This window comes from Alnus glutinosa, chromosome 7, assembly GCF_958979055.1.
Source record: "Alnus glutinosa chromosome 7, dhAlnGlut1.1, whole genome shotgun sequence".
Taxonomy (NCBI): Eukaryota; Viridiplantae; Streptophyta; class Magnoliopsida; order Fagales; family Betulaceae; genus Alnus; species Alnus glutinosa.
In genome coordinates, this window is record NC_084892.1 from 10724660 (window position 1) to 10748866 (window position 24207).

Genomic DNA, 24207 nt, shown 5'->3' on the forward strand with positions numbered 1-24207 from the left:
TCTATCCATGCCAAATCGCCATAACCATTTACCTAGCAATGCGCGATTGAACTGAACCAACTTCCTAATGCCAAGCCCCCCTTTTCGAAATTGGAGTACAAACCTTCTCCCAACTCACCAAATGGTATTTAAAATCTTCACCCATTCCACCCCAAAGAAAATCGCGTTGCAACTTCTCAATGCGAGAAGCAACACTCACCGGTATAGGGAACAGAGACATGTAGTACGTAGGTAAGTTAGAGAGCGTACTCTTGATAAGGGTCACTCTCCCTCCCTTAGAGAGGTATAACCTTTTCCAACTAGCCAACCGTGTTTCAACCTTCTCAATAACTCCATCCCAAATACGAGTAGACTTGTAAGGAGCCCCCAATGGAAGACCCAGATACATCACAGGCAAATAAGCAACTTCACACTCTAAAAAGTCGGCTAACCTTCCCACATTAGCGACATTCCCCACTGGAATAATGCTGGATTTGGCCAAGTTAACCTTAAGACCCGATACAGCCTCAAATAAGAGCAAGAGACTTCGCAAAGACCGAATCTTGGAGGAGCTAGCATCACAGAAAATCAATGTGTCATCAGTGAACAAAAGGTGGGAAAAAGAAGCATCGCCCACTCTGAAACCATCCAACACATGCCTTAGGCCTCGAGAGCTGCTGAAAAAGCCGTATGGTGAGCCATTAACTAGCACCGAAAACTTTGCAGAAGAAATGCACCGAGCTATCCACGAACACCATTTTCCTCCAAAGCCGCATCTCCTCAACATATACAACAGAAAATCCCAATTAACGTGATCATAAGCTTTTTCTAAATCCATTTTGCAAACGACTCCCGGCTCCCTTGATTTAATACGACTATCAAGGCATTCATTCGAACCAAAACTTCCCACTTGTCCTTGCCTTTCAAATGGATCGAGGCCTCTTGCATTGCATTACCATAACAAACAAATAAATAAATGAATATAGATTTATTGCTCTGGTGATTTTGAATGAACCTTTCTCCATGTTTGACTAGGACTTTTAACAAAAGGATTATGATTCATGTTGCTTCTTGAATTAGGAATAGGTTCTTTTGATTATTAATAGATTCTTTATTTCCATGAACTCTTGTCCCTCTTCTCATTTTCTTGAGTTTAACTGACAATCCACTTTGTCTAAGTTGTTCTATTTCCCATTCTGATTTTGCCATCTGCATAGGCCTTTTTTTCTTATAAATAATTTAATCTCATTAGAAAAGCACAAAGAAGCGCAACCCTAGTATACAAGGGAACCCCTTATTTAGGAGAAAAAGAAGAACAAATGTTCAAAAAATCATTAGAACTAGAAAAAGGCAAACAATTACGTGCTGCTATCCATGTGTAAAGGGAGTTGAATATAATCTTTTTCAGCTCTACCACCAAACTCTCTCTACCTTCAAAGCTTTGTGCATTCCGCTCTCTCCCAATACACCATGTTAAACATAAAGGAGCCAACCTCCAACATAAATGCACCACTTTAACCAAGTTCTAACACTCATGAACTCTTCTTTTATTCCATATAACCATATACAACCAAACATGCATCTCAAAAACACTAACTTTTACGTCAAAAATCCTTCCCTCTTAATAAAAACCCTAGTTCTCTACACTTTTCTCATTCACTCCAAATCACATCTCAAATAACACAACCTCCAAAACTCAACAACAACAACAATAATATTTATATATCCATGAACTCAACGAAATGACAATGGAGAGAAAGAGGGTGTAAGTATCTTTCCAGCTTTTCCCTTAAGCTTCCCTCTTTAGCACTCCTTTTTTTTTATAAGATTTTATTAAAAAGCGTAAGGCACCCTTAAGTACACCGGGAGTATACACAAGAACCACCAAAGCTTTCTTTCTCTAAAAATCCTTTCTCTCTCCCTAACATGAACCCTCTCTTGGCCTCTGCTTTGGACGAACGAATGGAGAGAAATAATAAGTTTTCTCTCCAACTTCGAGCCTTTATATAGGCAAACTGTTGCGTACTGTGCACTCCAGCTAGAACGGGATATTCCATCATTTGAATGCAATTACGTCACACGCATTAAATTCATGTCTCATCGCGCCGCACCACACTGACCCGCACAATTGTTGACACGTAGAGATATCCTGATTGAATGACACTTTACACCATTTGAAGGCGATCAGGTCAGACACATTTATTACGTGTTGTATGGCACCGCGTTTCACCTAACTCGCACGATGATCAACATGTGGAGATGGTGTTCCATTCAAACAGCATGTTACACCGTTTGAACGCGATATATCAAGATCCGATCTTGGCCGTCCATTTTCCTGTGCAAACACCTAATTGACACGTGGCAGATTTCCCGCACTCAAACGTGGCCAACCCTCGCTTTTTATCAAATGCCTACGAGCCCGTGCTCAACCAAATTCCTAATTAACCCAACATTTATTTATAAATTTCAAGTTTTCTATTTTCCTTTGGTACTTAATTATCCCGAGCGTTGCACTTTCTCTGTTCTCCATGACCACAACTTTGAAAGGAAAGCCAAGTTCTTGATTGAGAGAAAACCAATCTCTGTAATCCTTCATCCCTCCCTACCATGGATGTACACCACACATCCCTAGGTCTGCGAATAGTACAAATCTCCTTGCCCATCTTCACCTTCCACAATGTACGTCCAATCGTCCTCACATTTTCATTTTCAACAATTTTGAAAATTCATTTACCGAATTTCGCGTTCTTTTTTTTTTTTGTGTGCGCGCACGCTAATGTATATAAATTTTCGACAAGTGGAAGAGATTCATCAGAAGAGAGCAATCATGTTTTCTTATCAACAAATGTTTTCTTTAAGTGCTTGTTCACTTACAAAAAATATTAATTTGGGGTGACAATTGTAATGGGAATCTTTTTTTTGTTCAGACTTGAATATTTAACATGACTAAGCCTAGACAAAGTTGTTATCTTGGATAGCAATTGGTCAAGATTCTAAGATGTGAAATGTAAGTTTCTTTTCCTTTCTTGCCTTTTCTTGTCAACCAAACAAGGGTTTATGGTGAAATTGTTAAATCACCATTTTTCCTAAAAGCTTAAGCTGATATGAAGAAGAAAATTTTATTATTTAACACTCCTCCTCACATGTGGACTTAAACTCTCTTTTAATAGGTGAGGCACAACACGTAAAATATTTTAATTAAAATAGGAGGTGAATGATGAAAACAGGATTTGAACTCAAGATCTCTACTCTGATACTATGTTAAATCACAACTTTTCTTAAAAGCTTAAGTTGATAGGAAGAGGTAAATTTAATCATTTAACAGAAATATAGAAATTTTTTCGTCCCACGTTAATGAGAAGTTACAACATTCAAATCTTTTCAAGCCTACTATATTTTAAGAAATATAATGGTTTGCTTTATTTATGTTTGGATAAATATAAAAGTATTTTTATTTCAAGTTCAATTTACCAAGTCCAACAACTTTGGCTTTTTTTTTTTTTTGATAAGTAATTGCAATTATTATATAAAAGCGCAAAGGGGCGCAACCCTTATACACGGGAAGTATACAAGAGAACCCCTAAAAGGGACGAACAAAGAATAAATTTAAAAAGTCTACATAAGTAAAAGCACTCAAACTATGATGGGGCGCTATCCAAAAATATAAAGTATTGAGCAACCGCTTCCGTAGCTCCACCATGGATGTCTCTACATCTTCAAACAGTCGAGCATTCCGCTCCCTCCAAATACACCACATCAAGCACAAAGGAGCTAACCGCCAAGCCTCTATAGCATGACCACCTCCAATCGCCGCCCCCCAACTATTCAGCAACTCCAACACCGTACGTGGCATAACAACTTTTGCTTTTTGATTAGAGAACAGTGAGAAAATCATCAATAACCTCCTTTGTTAGCTTTGTGTTAATTATGGAGGGAAAATTCTAGGATATTTTTGTTTGGCGAGGTTAGATCTATTGTATTTGTTATCCAAAATTAGAAATTGGGTTTTGGAATTTTTTTTTTTTTTTTTTGAAGGTATTAAAATTCAAATTTTGTTTAACTGTCACTTTCATATTTGATTATTCCTACTCTATTACTTAATGCTTTTGGATTGGTTGTATGGATTACTAAGTTCTTACAATAAGGGGAGGCATTGTCTTGCAAGAAGGTGTAGTCTACCTCACTAAATAAAAGATCTTGGCTCTGCCCCTACTCCATGCCCATTCCCTCACGCACCAATCTCTGAAATCATTTCCCTCCTTACTTCAAACCCTTGCTCTGCAATGGCTCTTACCAAGCAACTACTCGTAAATCCACAGTTTCTGATTTGAAAGCTCCTATTCTAGCAACTGGTCCACACCATTGTCCGAGACATCAAGACCATCCTCTCTCAAGCTCCGCCATGTCTCTCTATGACATATGGTCAACAGATCTCCAATCTTCCAGTACGATCTGAAAACAGGTCACTGAAGCAAGTAAAATGAAACCCTCAAACCCCAACCCAGTCGACCAGCAAAGCCAAAACCGTTCAATTACTGCCAAACTTGAGATCAGTGGCTGAATTCCATCTAATGATCCTGTTAGTTCAGCTTTCCAAAGTCAACCAATCCCGACCCAAGAGGTCAATGCTCACCCATATAGGTAGGGTTCTAACAGTTTTAAATTTGTGGAGGACCCAAAAGACAATTAGATCAAAGGTCCAAGATTTTAGATCAGTCTTCTTCACAATTTTCTGAAATAAAGACTCAAATTTCTGAGGCACAAGACCATACTCAGTTACTAGACTTTATCACTTAAAAACTGCCCAAAACCATGACTCGGAAATCACTAAAAAGAGAACTGCGGGTCCTTTTAAAGTTCCTTTGGAAGTGTACCTGAATAAGAGTAGAGCAGGTCCATCCCATGCCTCCATCTGACCCTTGTAGTAGTCATAAAAATCAACCACCTAAGGAAAAAGAAAATTTTAGTAACATCCACAAGTGATATCAATTAAAATTACATAAAGTTCACTAAGATCAAGACATGGATAATTACATATACTGAATTGGTCCATAAACCTTGAAGACTAGATTCAAGTGAATTGGAAAAATTGCAAGGAAAATGACAAGGGAGACGATAAAGAGTGTGTGGATTGAGTAGTAAGAAAAGATATAGTGGTCAAGGATCTTACAAAAAAGAGAAATGCTGAGTTCCCAAATTTTTCTTCTAAAATTTGGTCCCCAAGTGATGTGTCACAATCCCATGAGATGGTGACACATTTTCAAAATAATTGATCACATGGGATTGTGTCACATCATTTGGGAACCGAATTTTGGAGAAAAAAATTGGGAAGTGTAGCATTTCTCTACAGAAAATAAGGCCCAAAATATAGCTAGACAGTGAAAAAGGCCCAGCATAGCTGATGGCTGACCCCAGAAGACAGTTTTGATATTTTGCTCAGTTAATTTAGTTTGAGAAAAAACCATTGAAATGATTGGCAGCAATCTGAACGATGTGTCATGGGAAAAGTGAAAGGAAAACAGATAATGCTATAGAAGAGTTTTTTTTTTTTTAAAAAAAAAAAAAAAAAAATTTGTGTTCACAACTTAAAGGAACTTTAGATTGTCAACACAAAATACCTCAGGATATTTGATCATAAGAGTTGGATGATTCTTGTATGCCTCCGGGACAAGAATCATTAGAGCTTCCTCAGGAGTACGGCCACTCCTAAGTAAAAACTGAGCAAAGCATAAAGAAGGAATTAGTATCGGGCCAAGAAAAAGAAACTAATCAAACTTCATAGAGATACATAAGAATTCAAAAGAAAGAATCAATACTGAAATAAGGTGAGTTTAAACAATAACAAATGTTAATAGATAAATGGGTTGCCATTAAGCCATAAAAGTTAATGTTTCTCAAAATAAAATGACAGAAAGGAAGAAAATCTTCCAGCAGCTTTTGAATGTACCAGACTATCATTAAAAACATGTTCAGACCAAAGATTCACTTCAAACGCAAAAGTTAAAAGAATGGCTCCACATGGATCATCATTAAAAACATGCTCTTGCAAGCACCAGCACCAAACAGTAGCTGGGAAATTAACATGAAATCATATGGATTTTAATTTGCAAACAACTTTGGATTTTGCAAGGATTTTTTTGAACAAACACATACATATATATAATTTCGAAACTAATAAAACATTGTTAATATACATGCTTACTCATTAAGACGGCAATCTGTCACTATAAGTTATAAACTTGAAGGTTTCAAAAATAAAGTCCACCAAGAGAAAATACTTCTGAAAGCATGTTCAATTCCTCCCTTTTTTCTTTTCAATGATTTAATTCAAATGAGTCACTATCAGCAAGGGCTCCTATGACACATAATATTAAAATAATGGTATATGTGATAGCTCATACTTCTGCTGTACTATCAAGATTTGCGGAATCTGATGCCTTTGGGTTGCCATATGGAGAAATTTCATTTTCACGCCCACGCCATACAGATGACTTCAATGAGGTTTCACGAGATTGCATCCAGTTCAAGTTACCCTGAACAATAATTCCAGTGCCAAAAGAAAGAAAACTAAGTATAACTCATATATGCTGTTTACAGCACAGTATTACAGAGAACTCCCAAAGCTAAAGAAATTGTAACCTGTATTGTATTGATTTCTCCGTTATGTCCAAGTAATCTCATTGGTTGTGCAAGAGGCCATCTAGGACTAGTATTTGTGCTGTACCTTCGATGATAAATGGCAAAAGGGGATTTATAAAGATCACTTTGAAGATCAGAATAAAATTGCCCAAGAACTTCTGAGCGAAGCATTCCCTTGTAAACTATTGTCTGATTGGACAAAGAACAGAAATAAAGTTCATTTCCCCAACTTTCTGAGCTCGCTGCTCTTTCAATCAATTTCCGGCAGATGTACAGTTCTCGTTCAATGTCATCAACGTTCTCTTCTTTGACAACTTTAATAAATATCTGCTGTATGTTGGGCAAGGTTTCTTTTGCATAGTAACCAACTACAGACGTATTCACAGGAACAGGCCTCCATCCAAGCACCTCGAGACCCTCTTGTCTAAAAGTATTTACAATAACTACAGAAGCAATTAGAATTAACCATCAATGAACAGATTAAATTTACAAATTGAACATTTACAAGACAAAGTAACCAACAAAAATTTACTTAAGTCTTTTCATATAACGTTGCCTTAAAAAACCATACATAAATTTGCATTTGTGAGCTGGCACACGTGCATAGATAAATAGATAGACAAATAGACAGACAATGTTACATAAGAAGAAATATTTTAAAATAAGTGGAAACAACTGGTAAATATCTCATGAAAATCGAGAAATTATACAAAGAGACACATTCAATCATCCTAAATTCTTAAATCATCAGTCATTGAATAATATTAGCATCCTCCGGAAAATCAACAAAATGGTTAACATAAATCTAAAAGCACTGTAATCGTTTGCTTTCTTAATAATTATTTGTTATCCCTCTTTTTACATAACCAGCCATTTCTGGGTACAATTCATGAAAGCAAAATAAACAATCAAATTCTAACACCAGATGAGGCAACCAAACTTCTTGAATACCAAGCTACGCTCATTATCTCAGCCAAAAACTCCACAATAATCGTGAATTTCCCCAGCTATGCTAGAATTTTCCAAATTCATCTTTGAACAGGGTCTCATGGACATCCTTCTTTTCTTTTCTTTTTTTGATAAGTAAATGCAAGTTTTATAAATAACAGCGTAAGGCGCCCCTAGTACACACGAAGTATACAAGAAACAAAAACCTCAACACCTACCCGCCCCAAACAACATCCCACAAAACAAAACAAACCCCTAAGCCCCTAAAGTTCTCAACCCACACGCTTATCCTCCTGAATATGCTCCTCATCAAAGGCAGATAAGAAAGCCACAGTCTTATCCTCTTGCCCCTTGGACCCAAACCCCACTGTGGAACATAAGAGAGACCACTCCAAAGGATAGAAAGGCTGGACACCAACGGCAGACTTAATCAATCTTTCCCTGAAACAACCATCCAGCACCGAAGGAACATCAATCAACGAAGTAGAGAAGTGGGACAACTCAGATTCACCGTGATCTGCCAAAATAGGAGAGGACGAGCTCAACTTGAGAAACCCCCGTCTGAGAAAGCCCACATCGTCGTGCTCATCTAAGAAAGCCCACATCATGGACATCCTTCTTGTAGGTGGGAACTTTATGTGGTAAAAAAATAGTGAATCTCCATCATGGTCCGGAATTGATAGATTCCTTCTCTCTCCTGATTGGAAAGCTCAGTTTCCTAATGTCTATCTGAGGAGACTCCCTAGAATCTTATCGGATCACTTCTCTCCGTTGCTTGATTGTCGTGTTGTTGTTAGGAGTAGTCGTTATTTTAAGTATGAGAATATATGGTTAAAATCAGAGGGCTTTGTGGAACAGGTGAAACAGTGGTGGATGTCCTTCAGCTTTCAAAGCTCCCCTAGTTTTATTTTGATTTGTAAATTGGAAGTCTTGAAAACCGATATGAAAAAATGAAATGAGGTTATTGGCAACGTTGAGAAGCAGAAAAAAGGTCTTTTGGATGAACTCTTAGATCTTGATATTATTGTAGAAGGAAAATCCTTATGTGATGATGAAAGGTCGAGAAAAGGAAAGATTACTAGGGACTTGGAAATGATTATTTTTTTGATAAGTAATTGCAATTTTATTAAAAAAACAGCGTAAGGCGCCCCTAGTACACACGGAGTATACAAGAAGCAACAGCCTCACAACCGACCCGACAAGGAACAGCCCACAAAACAACCCAACCCTAAGCCCCTAAAGCTCACAATCTTCAATCATATCCCACTGCCTATGGTCCTCATCAAGGGCAGAGAGGAAAGCCATAGTTCTATCCCCCTTTTCCCCGAAATACGAAGAGCATGCCATAGACAACTCCAAAGGAGAGATAGTCTGGAGACCACCCACAGACTTGAGAGGGCGAGCGCTTGAAAATCTACGATTAGCCTGAGAGAGAGAGGAGGAGCTCGACTCAAGAAACCCCCGCCTGAGAAAACCCACATTTTCTTGTTTTCCTTGACCCACCACCGGCTTTGGCTTCCTCCCTTTACGTTTGTGGAAATGATTATTCTTCTTCTCGAATAAGTGAGTTTGAGGAAAAAGTCAAGGGATCTTTGGTTGAGAGAGGGAGACAAGAAACACTAAATTTTTTCCACCAAGTGGCTAATTTGAACAAAAGAAACAATACTTTTTTTTATTTATAAATAATTCATTTCATTGAAGAGTGCAGAGGGGCGAAACCCTAGTACATAGAATGTATACAAAAAATGTCCCCCTTAAATGCTAGAAGAAGAACAAAATTCCACAAATTCATAAACATTAGAAAATTGAGAGATATTATACGCCACAGCCCAACTAAAAAGTGATTTGACCAGGATATTCTTGATCTCCTACCTTGTCTTCTCGAGATCTTCAAAACTTCTAGCATTTCGCTCTATCCAGATACTCCACATTAAGCACAACGGGGCTATCCTCCACACATCTAGAAGTGAGCGTCTACCCACCTGACCTTGCCAACAATCTAACACCTGTACCACCCTTGCAGGAATAACCTAATGGACTCCGAATAGGGTAAAAAGCACACTCCATAATTTTCTTGCCACTTCGCAATGGAGTAAAAGATGATCAATATATTCTCCGCTCCTCCTACACATGCACCACCATTCCACCACTATGAGTTTTCTATTTATCAGATTATCCAATGTCAAAATCTTCCTATGACCTGCTGTTCACCAAAAAAAAACACCTCTCTCAAAGGGGCTTTAACTTTCCAAAACTCTTCTAAGGAAAAGAAGAACCCCCCAAAGTAGATAACTCATGAAAAAATTACCTCACCTCCAAGGAAACAACACTATTGATTCCTTAGTTGTTAATGGGTCCTTGTCTTTGGATTCTAAAGAAATAAGGGAGCATATTGCGCAATTTTACAATCAGCTTTATTCAGTACAGTTTAGTTGGCGCTAAAGTTGGATGGTCTTTCTTTCAATTCTATTGGTTCTAAGGAGGTTTCGTGGTTGGAAAGAGAATTTGAAGAGTGAGGTTTTTGAGGCCCTGAGAGCTTTGAATGGTGATAAGACCCCAAGCCCTGATGTTTTTCCATGGTTTTTTCCAGAGTTGTTGGAAGCTCCTTAAAGAGGATATCATGAATGTTTTCAAGGAGTTTCATCTTCGAGGGAAGTTTGAAAAGAACCTCAATGCAACTTTTATTTCCCTTATCCCCAAGAAAGTTGAGGCTGTGACATTAAGGACTTCCGTCCTATTAGTCTTGTGGGGTGTTTATAAAATCATCTCTAAAGTCCTAGCAAATAGGCCGAAAACGTTGTTAGAGAAGATTATTTCCAAGTCTCAAAATGCATTCATCACGGAGAGAGAGATTTCAGATTCAGTTCTTGTAGCTAATGAATTTTCTTGATAGCCAAATTAGATCAAGGGAACTTGGTGTGCTCTGTAAATTGGACCTAGAGAAGACCTATGATCATGTTAACTAAGGTTTCCTACTATAGCTGTTGAGAAGATGCAGTTTGGGGAGTAATGGAGAGCTTGGATAGTTCACTGTATTTCCATAGTGTGTTTCTCAATTCTGATTAATGGATCTCCTTCTAGATTCTTTAATAGCTCTAGTGGTCTGAGAAAGGGGATCCTTTATCTCCTCTTATGTTTGTTGTTGTCATGGAGACTTTGATTAGAATGTTGTCTGTCACAATAGATAGGGGGCTCTTATCAGGTTTGTCAATGTGGTCAAAGAATAATGACATGCTTTTGGTGTCTCATCTTTTGTTTACGGATGATACCTTGATTTTTGTGAGGCAAATCTTGATCATTTACGTCATTTGTGTTATCTTTTCTTATATTTTGAAGCTGTCTCGGGGTGGAAGATTAACTTACCTAAGTTGTCTCTATGCTTGTGCAAGAGAGATGGAAAATCAGTGGGCCACCTTCTTTTTCACTGCAATGTGGCTTCCGCTTTGTGGAATACCCTTTTTACTCGATTTGGTATGTTTTGGGTTATACCTAGAAGAGTCATCGACTTGTTTGCTTATTGGTGGAAGTCTGAAAGGCCAAAGAGTGCTGCGATTTGGAAGATGGTGTCAATTTGATTTTTTTAAGGATTTGTTTGGAAGGAAAGAAATATTAGGTGTTTTGAGGATTTGGAGAATTTCATAGAGGATATTTTAACTTCTTTTTTTCGTTCTCTGCATCTTTGGACGATGGCTTTTTTGTTCCTACTGTCGATTAGTTTTGCCGATTTCCTTGTCTATTTTTCTATTCCTAGTTAAGTGTTTCCTTTTGAATACTTTCAATGCACTTAGGAACGCCTTATGCTTTCAATAAGACTAAATTTACTTATCAAAAAAAAAAAAAAAAAGTTAGTCCAGGTTGGCATTGTGGATGATGTTGGAGGTTTGGCTTGTATCCTTTATTGTAGGGTGTCCTATTTGCCAATGAATTACTTGGGTCTTTCTTTGGGAGCTTCATACAAGGCAAAATTAATATGAGATAGTATTGTTGAAAAAATGGGGATCGTTTGGCTGGTTGGAAAAGACTTTCTTTGACTAAGGGAAGTAGGCTGACACTAATTAAAAGTAATTTGTCCAATATGCCAACTTATTATTTTTCCCTTTTCCCCATTCACATAGGTGTTGCTCATCGGATTGAGAAACTTCATAGGGATTTTTTGTGGGGTGGAGTTGGTCTAAGATTTGTTCTCCGATTTGCTCTGGTGGTTTATGGTTTATAAATCTAATTCAGTTTAACCGAGCTCTATTAGGGAAATGGTTATGGCGTTAGGCTACGGATAGTGAGGCTTTGTGGAGATCGATGGCGGAAACCAAATATCATATAGCGTGAGGGGAGGATGGTGTTACAATGAAGTTGTTGGGTCCTTCAGAGTGGAGGTGTGGAAAAACATTAGGAGGGGGTGGGAGGTCTTGTCTAGATTTATCAAATATGAGGTGGGAGAAGGGTCTAAGACCAACTTTTGGCATAATTTGTGGTATGGGTATCCTCCTTTGAAGGCATCTTTTCCAGAATATTTTTAGTATTGCTCGTTGTAAGGAGGCTTGGGTGGCAAATCATGGGCTGTTTTCTAACAACCTTCAGTGGAATATTTCCTTGACCAAACTCGTAAATGATTAGGGGGTGGACTTGGTCACTTTGTTCTTTGATCTTTGTACTCTCTTAGGTTGAGTCAAGGCAACAAGGATAAAATATATTGGATCTCCTCCAAAAGGTAGACATTTGAAGTCAGGTCCTTTTATCATGCACTTTGCACTCCCACTTGCTCTCCATTTCCTTCCAGAGTAGCGTTCTTTGTGTAAACGGCGGAGCTAAGGAAGATTTTAACTTTGGATAACCTGATAAAAGGCACGTCATAGTGGTAGATTGGTGTTGCATGTGCAAGAGGGGTGGAGAGACCATAGATCATCTTGTTATCTACTGTGAAGTGGTGAGAGAATTGTGGGTCTTGATCTTCCGTCTTTTTAGTATAGAGTGGGTCATGCCTAGAAGGGTGGTAGTCTGGTAGAGTTGTTGGCTAGCTGGAGAGGTCAGTTGGGAAGCCACAGTATTTTAGAAGCTTAGAGGATAGCTTGTTTGTGCTTAATGTGGTGCATTTGGAGAAAGCGGAACGCAAGTGATGCCGGACAACCAACAGAGAACAAGAAGCAAGTAAAAGAGAGAAGAGAGAACGGGAAGAAGAAGAAGCAGGAAAGAGAGAAGAAAATGTTAGGAAGAGGAAGAAGACAAGTGCAAAAAATCGATCATTTATTTATTCATCAAAAGTTGATAATTACGATACCAATTTAGGTTTAAATAGGCTAGGAAATAAACCCTAACCCTAGTGACAGTTGGGCTTATAGCCTACTGAAAATAACATAAAGCCCAAAATCATAACATAACCAAAGTCTGAAAAATAAATAATAAAACAATAAAATATGTAATAACAAAACAATAAAATACGAAATAACAAAAGCGCCAATAATAAAATCTCCAAATCTCAATCACCCAGCCAAAAGTCAGGGTCCAAACACACACGTAATCAGTGGCTTGTATCTGTTGTCTGCACCAGCGAGGAACTTAAAAGATTACGAGAGTTCGGTGTTAAGTTAAAAGTTGTTATGTTCAAATCTCTTTATGTTTGGATGGCGATGTACAATAGTCCTCACTTTTCTAGTTTTACTGAATTTTCTGGACTTGTTTGCACCCTGTAGTGCATTACAGCTCTCATTCTTTCAGATCGTATTAACATTCCAACATTTTGGCGTTATTATTTCCATTGCTTACAACCTTTAAAAATGTGGCCCACTTGAAAATTCTTTCCAAGGAAGTGTCCTATATGTTCACCACATTAAAACATCTCAAATTATGTATAAACTAACATCAGAAGAAAATAAATCCTATTCAATTCGAAAGATTCTATCTCTCTTCCCCCATAAAAGCTCTGCAGGCCTAATCCCTATGAAGTTTTTTATAAATCCTTTACGCTTTTTATAAACTTCTTTGCTTACCTATCAAAAAATAAAATATAAAAGCTCTGCATAAGGACCTCCAAAAGTCATGCTTCTTCATTCCTCAGTTATAAAAAAAATAATAATAATAATAATAATAACTACAATAAATCTGAAAATTTTGTTAGTAGTTCCATTTAGTAGCCAGTATCGGCTTGTGCATATATGTAAAGAAATAACACGCTAACATTTAACCAATAAATATGTGAATGATCAAATCAACACATAAGGATTTCAAAGGAGTTCTAGAACTGATTTTAAAATCTATTGTTTTAGCCACTGTCAATAAAGTTCTTCAATTTCTATTAGAAAAACAGGTTAGGGAACCTACAGACCTTGCTTTGATCTTTTGCTCTTTAATATTCAAAAGGGCTATACAGATCACAAGGAATGAGCCAACCCTAATACTTGAATTATAACCTACATAAGACATAATTTGAACCCTAAATAATCCTGAAAAGTTCTGAGACCTTGCTTTTAGATATCCTTGCATATTTCCTTCAACATTGCCAGCTTAAAAATTTCTAACTTTGAAGACAACTGGAACACAATGAAATAAGAACAAATCTATTTGAGTCAAATAAAGCATCTGTAAACTTCAAAACCTGAAGAAGAGGTTATTGCAGGCCTCTTACTATGTGATGCACTGAAAATGGCCACTCATAAGTTGCAGCATATGATCTCCAGAATTCTCACTCTCTTTGTTTCCAGTAAAAGTGGCACCAGTCCACATTCCAATACTTGCATGGCATGCCAAAGGAACCAAGAACTATTGACTAATAAATACATGATCCTCATCAATCAACTAATTGCCAATTTGACTATCTTATAATTTATACAAAATAAGTGAAAAATTCATGTTTAACAGATATAAAAGCAAAAAATACTATCAAACAATCATTTATCAAGACACACACATGCTTGCATCAGAAAGTAACCAGAGTACAGTTGATCCAAACTATTTAAACAATGACCTTTTTTGGCTTCTTTCAGTAGGTCTTCATCTTTGGGAAGGAAAACCATTCCAACACCAGTATGCAACTTATCAAAGGAAGCAATCCCTTGCTTGCTCGCCCAGTTGTTAAATAGATCCCATGGAATCGAAGTCATCAATCCTGACCCATCACCAGAGTCATTATCTGCTCCACATCCTCCACGATGTTCCATACAGCCAAGAGCTGTAAGAGCATCCTTAATTATCTGATAGGATTCTTTGTTTTCCAAATGGGCAATGAATCCAACTCCACAAGCTCCTCTTTCTGATATTATATCATCCAAGTTTGCAACCTGCTGAGCAAGAAAACTGGATCAATTTTTTTTATTTTTTTTATTTTTTGGTAAGTAAGAAAACTGGATCATGTAGACGGATAGATCCACATGCAGCAGCTCATTTCACAAGAACAACAAAGTAATATCATAGCACAGCACAATGAAATGCCACCTCCAAGGGTGACTGAAACAATTGAAAGATAAAACAAAATTCTATATAGATCCTCTAGCATATCAAGACCATTGCATTTTTATTGATTATGAGGTCTTCAAACTCTAAAAGATATGATAATGCAAATCTAGTCTATGTCTCGTTGTATCATTTGATGCATCCATGGAATAAGACCAAGTTGCTATGTTTGAAGTAATTTTCAGATTTGGCAACTTGAAGCTTTCCATGTGAGGGATTCATGTGTAACATCAGATTGAGATGATTTTTACAAGGTTTTGAAGGTAAGTCATTAGGAGTGGAATTAAAATCAGTTTTAAATTTGGGATGTTACTATATAAGCTATGGTTAGTTTGAAATGCGAAGCAGATCTGCAATTTTCAACAACTCCTATAAAGTAAGGCTGTTTGGGTATTGAGTTGAGTCTAGAAGTTTCTAAGCATCTTCGATTTTTTTCTGAGTCCAAGTCCATCTCTTATTGGATTTTGTTAGGTCGTATCTTTACGAGTCAAAACAGGAGTCCTAACCCTAGTAGGTTAAATAAGAACAAAAGTCTACGAATATGCTTCATTGTATTCAACTAATTCAGATGTTGATTAATGGAATAGTGACTATTTAAGTATTGGAGCACATTGGCCTTAGTGTGTTCACAACCCTGAACAACTACAAACTTTTCTCTTTTCTTTCTTCTTTTACAACCTCACATCAGATCCCTTCAACCTTTCATATCACAAGTTGTCCCTCTAAACATCCTTAAAAGTACAACCTTTAATTGCTGCCAGAAAATTCTAGCAAGTCATTTCCCTAGTTTCCATATCCTTTTTTCCATCAAAATTCAAACTTTTCAAGCCATAATTCAATCTATAAAGACTAATCCTCTCTTCCGAAATCCCAGACCCTATATCATTATATTCTCCTAACCTTAAGCCCACCACAAGCACACAGGTTTCCTAACTTCGTTCTACATCAGTGTACTACAGCATTATAGAAGGAAAACTAAAAAGAGAAGATGAAGACAAAAACTTACAAGGAAAAGAAGACGCAAGATAGACTTAGTGGCATAAGACTCCTTTATGCAGTTTCATCATCTAAAGAAGGATGCATATAAAACTTTTATCCTCTATCAAATGTTAAACAGTATGGTTGAACTGGTTATCACCAACTAAAAACTCCAGGCTTTTGGGGTGAACCATTTGAGCGGTGCTTTGATTACTTAGCCCAAGGGGAAATAGCAAATGTTGGTAATACACCGCTTGGAAATTTGAACTAGGCCCATCAACAGGTCTCATTTGGCACAGACTTTCCATGCTCTCATTCTGAATATAATTTTATTACTCCCAATTCCAAGTATGAATTTGAAACCGAAGGTCTCGCATTGTACCATTCAAGTTTGTATCTATTAATAATCAAGATTCTTTAGAATTCTTAAAGGAGTCTACCACGTAGATTTCATCAAATCTCATCCATTATTTTCATTTAAGTAGTTGAGATTTTTCCTTGGCTCCCTCGAGGGTGGCGTTTTTTGTGTGGACGATAACTTTATGGAAAATCTTAACTTTGGATAATTCAAAAGATGAATGTTATTGTGGTGGATTGGTGTTGTATGTGTAATAAAAGTTGGGAGTCTATTGATCACCTCTTTCTTCAATGTGAAGAGAATTATGGAGTTCACTTTTCCATTTGTTTCGGGTTGCATGATGTAACACCCCTGTCACAAATTGGAAAAATGAAGAATGGCACACATAGAGTGAGTGATTTATAAAAATATTCATGAGTACTGAGTTCACATTGCCTAGTTACTAGGTGAAGTTGGGTTTTATAAAGAACTGTAGGGAAGCTCCAAATTAACTATTCTTTTTGAGGTGATAGCGTAGATGTGGCTAGAACTTTTTCCTGGATCGTTACAATTGGTATCATAGTCACCTAATAACGCCAAGTCATGTGGTACAGAAGCACCGCATGACATGACCCTGATGAAGACATTAGGGGTTTAAAGAGAGAGTTTGTAACACCCATGTCCCACATTGGAAAGATGAGGAGTAGCCCACATAGAGTGAGCGGTTTATAAAGATAGTCATGAGTACTAAGTCTCACATTACCTAGTTACTAGGTGAAACTAAACTTTATAAAAGATTCTAGGAAAGTTCCAACTTAATTAGTCTTTTTGGGGTGATAACGCAGATGTGGCTAGCTATTTTTCCTGGGTCGTTACACATGAGTTATGCCTCGAAAGGTGAGAGTTATTGGTGAGTTGGAGTAGCCAATTAGGACACCGTAATGCTTTGGAAATGTGGAGGTGGGCTCCTTTGCGTTTAATGTAGTGTGTTTGGATATAAAGGAATGCAATGAGCTTTAAAGATTGTTAGACTACAATGTTAGAGTTGAAGAAGATGTTGTTCCAAGCCCTTTATACATAAATAGTAGCGTTTAATAGCTTGCATGCTTCTAATTTCTCTGAATTTGAGTTTTGTTGTTCTTTTTCTATACTTTAGACGTTCTCTTGTATACTTCATGTGTACTAGAGTTTTGCCCCTTTACACTTTTAATGAATTTGAATTACTTACAAGAAAAAATGCGAAAAAAAATAAAAAATTATGGTAAATACTAAGGTAATAAAGTTGAATTGATAAAAGTAATAAATGCTGATATGGCAAAATCTTAATCTTTTAATTCAAAACAATGGTTGGGATTTGAAGAAATCTACTTGGAAGAATAACCAAGGAATTCTAGAGGATCCTAAACAGTTTTGAACAATAGATCTACTTTTTATATACAAGCCGCCATCCTTTTCTTAGAATAATTTCTCAACATATGCCATGGGCAAATGGAAAATCCACTTGAAATGACAAATAAGTTTTGAGAGGGGAAAAATCACCCAGTGTTGTTCTATAACCTACACTATTTTTCAAGAGGTTTTTCTCAAGAATCAAACCCACACTCTTACACTTGAGAAGAATCTAACTAGAGGCATGTTCACTAGCACCAAAGATTCATAGTCTAGGGTTCACAAGAAACATGCTATGGTTATGGACATGCACATATATATATATATATATATATCATACATCACACGGTCAATGGTGAAAAGATAAAAAAAATAAAAAAATAAATAAACTTTTTTATTGGTAAGTTACACATGCACCCATTGGGTCTTGAACAAACAATTAGATCCTCCATCCCGTTTCTTATGAGTGGAGTAGATAACATTTACACTAAAACTCATTGGCAAGAGTGCAAAGATACAAACACCAGCGGTATCACACTATTACTCATCATCAACAACATCTAGAATAAAAGTAGTATTGGCCGTTCAGTTTGAGTGTAGATCCTAGCATGATCATCAATGAGTTAGGCATGACACAGTAACTATAATTAGGCTGTATGTTATATAAGATATTTGATTCTTACTAATAATTTACAACTAATAATTTACTAGTCACTTATAAATCATTAATTATATCTCTTCATTGGCATGCATCATTAACAATATATGAACGTTATTTCAAATGTCAGATATTATAAGCACTCAATTTGAATGTGAGATAAAGAGGAAAATGATGGAAACACTGCACTTATAAATAAAAAAAATAAAAAATTGGTGGAAAGTGGAAATGTTGGGAATACATAGTTCCTGAAAAGGATAACTTCCAGCAGCATCATAAATGAGGATACATAAACAGTATGATCAGCAACAAAAATGCATAATGCACTTATTTGTCAATAAATTGATTAGTGTATAAAATTCAAAACCAGTGCCGTACTAAAGAGTACGAATAATAAACTATAAGTTTCTAATTGTAACAACCCAAAAAAAGCCCTATAGGTTGAAAGAACTCTATCACTCCAAATGGACTAATCAGCTTAGAGCTTCCGAATTACTTATAAAGCTCAGTCTCACCTAGTAAGGAAACAATGTTGCGCTTAGCACCATAAGTGTCTTTATAATCTACTCATTCTATATGGACTATCCATTTCCCAACGTGGGGCTGGAGTGTTAGACTAATTACAAATATTCCCATCTTCAGTGGTCAGCACCCACCATTTGGCCAACAAACTCACTTAACACCCATATGCCTTTTGCAAGACATTTTGCTTATAATCAGTGCTCACATTGAAGTTACTATCATTTTATTTTATTAATTCAACTTGCATCAAACTTTCCCAGGGCATTTGACTGAGCTTCCACAACACTTGTTGGCCTAATCATGATTCACCAAGAACTTACAGAGTCGGAATTTTTACCACATATTGCTTTGAACATTAAGCCATGTTAAATTTCAGTCCTACACCATTCACTCTTCGACAGCATCAAGTTTTGGTTCTCAAAAACATTACCAGTACTGAAGTCCCAAGACACTGTTCAATTGGTATCTAAGAAACAAATTTCTCTTGAGAGCTAAGATTGCTGTAAAATCCTAAGACCGAGAGACTATAACTAATATTTCCTTCTTGCTTTTGAAAGCAAAATTTGAAAGTACTCCTAAAATCCAGAGGCAATAATCCTGATTAGTTGACGAGGATCCGTAAAGTCGATCCCAATTTAATTAGCTGAGCTGAGTTAAGTCGAATATGTCGCAAAAAACGCCAACCAAACGATACCTCAGTCCATCTCAAGGAACAACCTATATCCGATATTCAGCGCCTTAGTCCATCTCAGGAAACAATCTACAGTACAACAGGAAAAAGAGTGGGGGACAAAAACAAAACACCAAAAAAAACTAAAAATTCTTCGGGCGCGTTTGGCTCCGTATCCGAGACAAGTTTTTTTCTTTCCACGAACCACTGAAACGAAAACCACGTTAGACTGCTTTCACTCCAAAGCGACATTTTTTAGCGGACACAGTAACAAACAAGAAAGTTCTTCCAGTAATGGATTTCCATTTCACCAAAATATCAAAACGAGAATCCAGTATTTTTATTTTTATTTTATTTTATTGTAGAATTCAAGATACGCATTTCTGGAAACAAAACCCGCACCTTCGGTCTCACATCAGAACGGGCATTCGGTTCACCATCCAAGGCGCTACTACGAAGATCGAGAACGGCTTTGGCCGCCGACGACGTCTTCGCCACAAAACGGGGCAAACTCCTGGCTCTGGAAGACGCTCCGTATTTCCGTCTCGTGCGCTTCGATTTGCAATACAATCCGACGAAATCAACGAACATGCGCCCGTCATTGGATGCGAGAATTGAAGGCGGCGGCTTGGCGGCGGCGCGAGTATTGGAGTGGAGGAGCTGAGAAATGGGAGAGACCGACTGCAGAGCCATAGAGAGAGGCGAGGAGAAAGAGAGAGAGGGGGTTGGGAACTTGGGGTGCGATCGTGTGGCGAAGGAAATGTGGGGATGAGGAAGAAGATAAAACGGAGAGAGTGGCCCGGAGCAACCAGCCTCACACACACTCCTCTGGCGTCTACTACTTCTGTCTCGTATCTCTTCGTTTTTCTGTTTTTGATGTTTACATTCCTAAGTGGACTTCGGAGCTTCTCTCAGATGTGTCACGGTGCATGTTTATACGCTGCACCGGCTGGACTCATCGCTGCCTCATTCAAATGCCGAAAGCGTCAACAATTTTTACACATTTTTGTAAAGGTTTGATTATTTGGACCTTAAACGTTTTTGATAAAATATTTTCAGTATTTTTTAATATTTAGTTAAGTTTTAAAAACTCCGTGAAAAACGTAGGGGCAAATGTTAGGCATCTATCTTGTAACGTCTCATATCATTTGAATATGAGAATGAAAATATATTTACTTTTTTTTATACAATACATTTTAAAGCTGTGATAACTATAAACTTATCAAAATTTTGCAGTTAAACATTCTTTTACGAATGTAATACAGGAATGAGTGATTTGTTGAGAAGTCTGGTTCGGAGGAATAAAAAACGGACAATATTGTGTCATTGAAGCAGGTCGTTACACATCTTCTAACCATCTCTATACGACCAAATTTTAAATTTATTATTAAATTTATGGGATCCAATATAAAAAAATTAATTTGTATCATTTTTCAACTAAATATAAAGAATACATCTATTTTTTCAATAATAATACCAAAAGATAGAAGCCAGAGAATATATTCTTTTTCAAGCAGAAGTGCAGGCTGCTACAAATTTTTAAAATATTTGGAGCTACCGACTATTATGAGGAAATCAAAAAGTCGTACATTCAAGAGAATAGAGTAGCACATATAGTCATGTTTCTGTTACTTTTAAATGACAAAAAATATATATATATCAATTAGGAATTAATTTAATCTTTAGAAAATTCGACAAATAGAAATTTCAAATTGACTATAAAATCATAGTAACCTAATTTTGTAATGTGCCCTCGTTTTAGAAGACAAAGAACATCACGCTAGCAAAAGATATTTATAAAATGGGTTAACTTCACAGAAGGGTATCGAACTATCCGCGATTCCACAGAAGGGTACTAAACTATCATTTCTCTCGAACCCGAGATTTTAAATATCAAAATGAGTCCCATAAGGGCATTCCGTCTATTCTCGACGTTAAAACGTGACGGAAGTCGATTCACGTGACTTCCACATGACTTTTTAAAGCCAGAATACCCATCCTGTCCAAACAAACAACTCACCATACTTCCACATGATACTGGCACAGACGTTGGACATGAGCCACTTCGAGTACTTCTAGAGGTCGAATGTGAAGGAGTTCATCGTCTTCGTCTCTTGCACCATCGCCAGGCGCACCCCTCCCTCCCAACGTCAATCCGTCCAGCACCAAGAGTAATGGCCTTTGTGCATTGGGCTTTATGGATAATCACTACCCAGTTCGAAGTACCTTTTCTCTGCTCAATCAGTTGCTAGATGAGTATCAGAAAAATTTTGGTGATTCATGGAAGACTGCACAAGAAGATAAGACCCAACTATGGCCCTATTTGAGTGAAGCTTTGACAAAATTCCAGGATCTTGCGGAGGCTGACAAGTTGTTGAATATTCAGAGGAAGTTGGATGAAACTAAAATTATCCTTCATAAAACTACTGACAGTGTACTTGCATGAGGTGAGAAACTGGACAGTTTAGTTGAGAAGAGTTCAGATCTCAGTGCAGCATCACAGATGTTCTACAAGCAAGCAAAGAAAACAAATCAGTGTTGTACCCGAAGTTCTTGAACCACTCCTTCAACACTGGCTTCAATACCGTAGCTTCCCATGGCCACACGCCTGACTACATGTGCTGTGACTACATGTGGTGCAGTGAAGTCAAGTGGTGGTGCGGTGTGGACTAGTACGTGGAACAAGTATGGGATTATCATTTGTAAGTTAGATATCCATCTTTGTGCTTTGAGGAATGGTTCTGAGAGCCTTTTAAATAGCAAATATCCATTTATGAAATTTCCTCTGTTTTAGCTTCCTAAAACAGAGTGTAATATAGCCATGTGGGTTGTTGAGGTTTTGTCTTTGGATGCATCATCTCCACAGGAAAAAAAGATTGATGCAGCATGATAAAGCATCGCCAACGCACCCTAGAAGAAGAAAATTGCACTGCTTAACAATGAGCTTCGACACCTCTGATCTCTCGCCCGATGTAAATAAATATGAAAACTAACATTATATGTAAATGGCAATTAAGAGTCAGCAGAGATTAATTCATATATATATATATGACAACAAAGTGGTAGTACTAGTACTACTGATAAACTCCATTTGGATTGCCCAAATATCAGACTGGTTGGGAAGTCAGGCCGATAAACTCCATTTGGATTGCCCAAAGAAATGGGCTTGGAGGAGGGTAGTGGTCGGGACTGCAAAAGAGATGTTATTCATAGAAGCTGCAAAATTTGTTCCGTTAGGCCCCTGGCAGGTTTGGTTTTGGTGCCGGGAATTGAGCACTTGCTAAGCTACGGAGTTAGGCTGTGAAATTTGTGACGAAGGAAATGTCGTTGAGAGGGGGGAGAACCGGCTGGAAGAGTGGAAGCTTTTTAATGGATATTGAAGACTGATATTCTAAGATGCAGGCAAAAGTGGAATTGTCGAAAGTGCCTAGGCCAGTCACGTATGCTTGTCATGCTGGACACAAACGTGCGCATGATCTCTGCCGAGGCAACCATCCTCTTTGTCAAGGCCTGCGAGCTCTTGATCCTTGAGCTCACCATTCGTTCCTTTCATCTGGGTTATTTGTGGTTTATGTGTGTGTAACTGTGAGAGAGAGAAAGAGAGAGTAAACGGGGAAGGTGGAAAGAGACGTAATTTATTTGTTTAGGTGGGGGCAAAACGGGTAGAACGCATTAAAAAAGTCACGTGGAAGTCACGTGAATCGACTTCCGTCACGTTTTAACATCGAGAATAGACGGAATGCCCTTATGGGACTCATTTTGATATTTAAAATCCCGGGTTCGAGAGAAATGATAGTTTAGTACCCTTCTGTGGAATCGCGGATAGTTCGATACCCTTCTGTGAAGTTAACCCTTATAAAATAAAATGGGAATCTTTTTGGGCAAGTCAAAAAAAATTTCGTCCAAGTGAAAAGTGTATGTAGGCCCTTTAGGGATATAGATTACATATGGACTCCGCTCAATCAAGCAGCTTCTACATTGAAAATAATATATGCCCACATAACCACTAACAATATATGGGGTAAATCACAACCATCAAGGCTACTATATTGAACAAATAGCCTCTCAAAAAAAAGGGTACACTCGAGATATTAATTATGCTCATTTTCTCTTGTCATACGTTTTTATTTTGTAGGTGACTTATCGTCGGTCTGCCAGTTCAAAAGTCAACTTTAACAGTGTATAATTAGTTATGTGAAATAAACCGTAGTTATATGTCCAGTCCCATACGATTAAGCTAAGAGTTTGTGCTGGAGATTATTTAGTCTAACCAAACTTGAGTTGTATTCCAACATTGAATAAGTTAGAATTAGCACAACTTTGTTGATTCTTAAATTAAACACTAGTCCACTCCTTGCAAGGTTTGACCTAACTTCAATTTGGAATTAGTACCGAAATTATGGTAAAATAAATCTTAATTTTTTCTATGGCAACATGATATTATTATATTGAATTCTCCGCTGGGATTTAAATTAAGGTAGACATAAGCCAAACTGTAGAAGATTCTTGCTCAGAAACAGAGCCCCACATATGCTCCCAATCACATGTACCGCGGCCCACCGTTAAACGCAGCACCAATTAGCCACTCACCGTAGTTTTCAAAATTGGCGTCATGATCCCATTGCTGTGACTCAATCTTGTAAC

The 24207-nt window shown here is 37.4% G+C and overlaps 1 protein-coding gene and 1 pseudogene across 2 annotated transcripts in view; one reads left to right on the forward strand and one right to left on the reverse strand.

The window, feature by feature from the left end:
- Positions 1-20419, reverse strand: part of LOC133874360 (ferredoxin-dependent glutamate synthase, chloroplastic) — a 49431-nt gene extending 29012 nt beyond the window's left edge. Inside the window, exons 1-6 of one of the 2 annotated variants that reach the window (XM_062312258.1) lie at positions 19966-20419; positions 14525-14840; positions 6619-7061; positions 6381-6512; positions 5598-5696; positions 4854-4924 (exon numbers count right to left, since the gene is read on the reverse strand). In XM_062312258.1, coding sequence (XP_062168242.1) covers positions 4854-4924; positions 5598-5696; positions 6381-6512; positions 6619-7061; positions 14525-14840; positions 19966-20256 — 1352 coding nt within the window. In that variant the 5' untranslated portion in view covers positions 20257-20419. The remainder of the gene's footprint in view (positions 1-4853; positions 4925-5597; positions 5697-6380; positions 6513-6618; positions 7062-14524; positions 14841-19965) is intronic. The other variant, XM_062312259.1, reaches the window with a different exon arrangement.
- Positions 20420-21594: 1175 nt separating this feature from the next.
- Positions 21595-23094, forward strand: LOC133873235 (VAMP-like protein YKT61; annotated as a pseudogene).
- The last annotated feature ends 1113 nt before the right edge of the window (positions 23095-24207 follow it).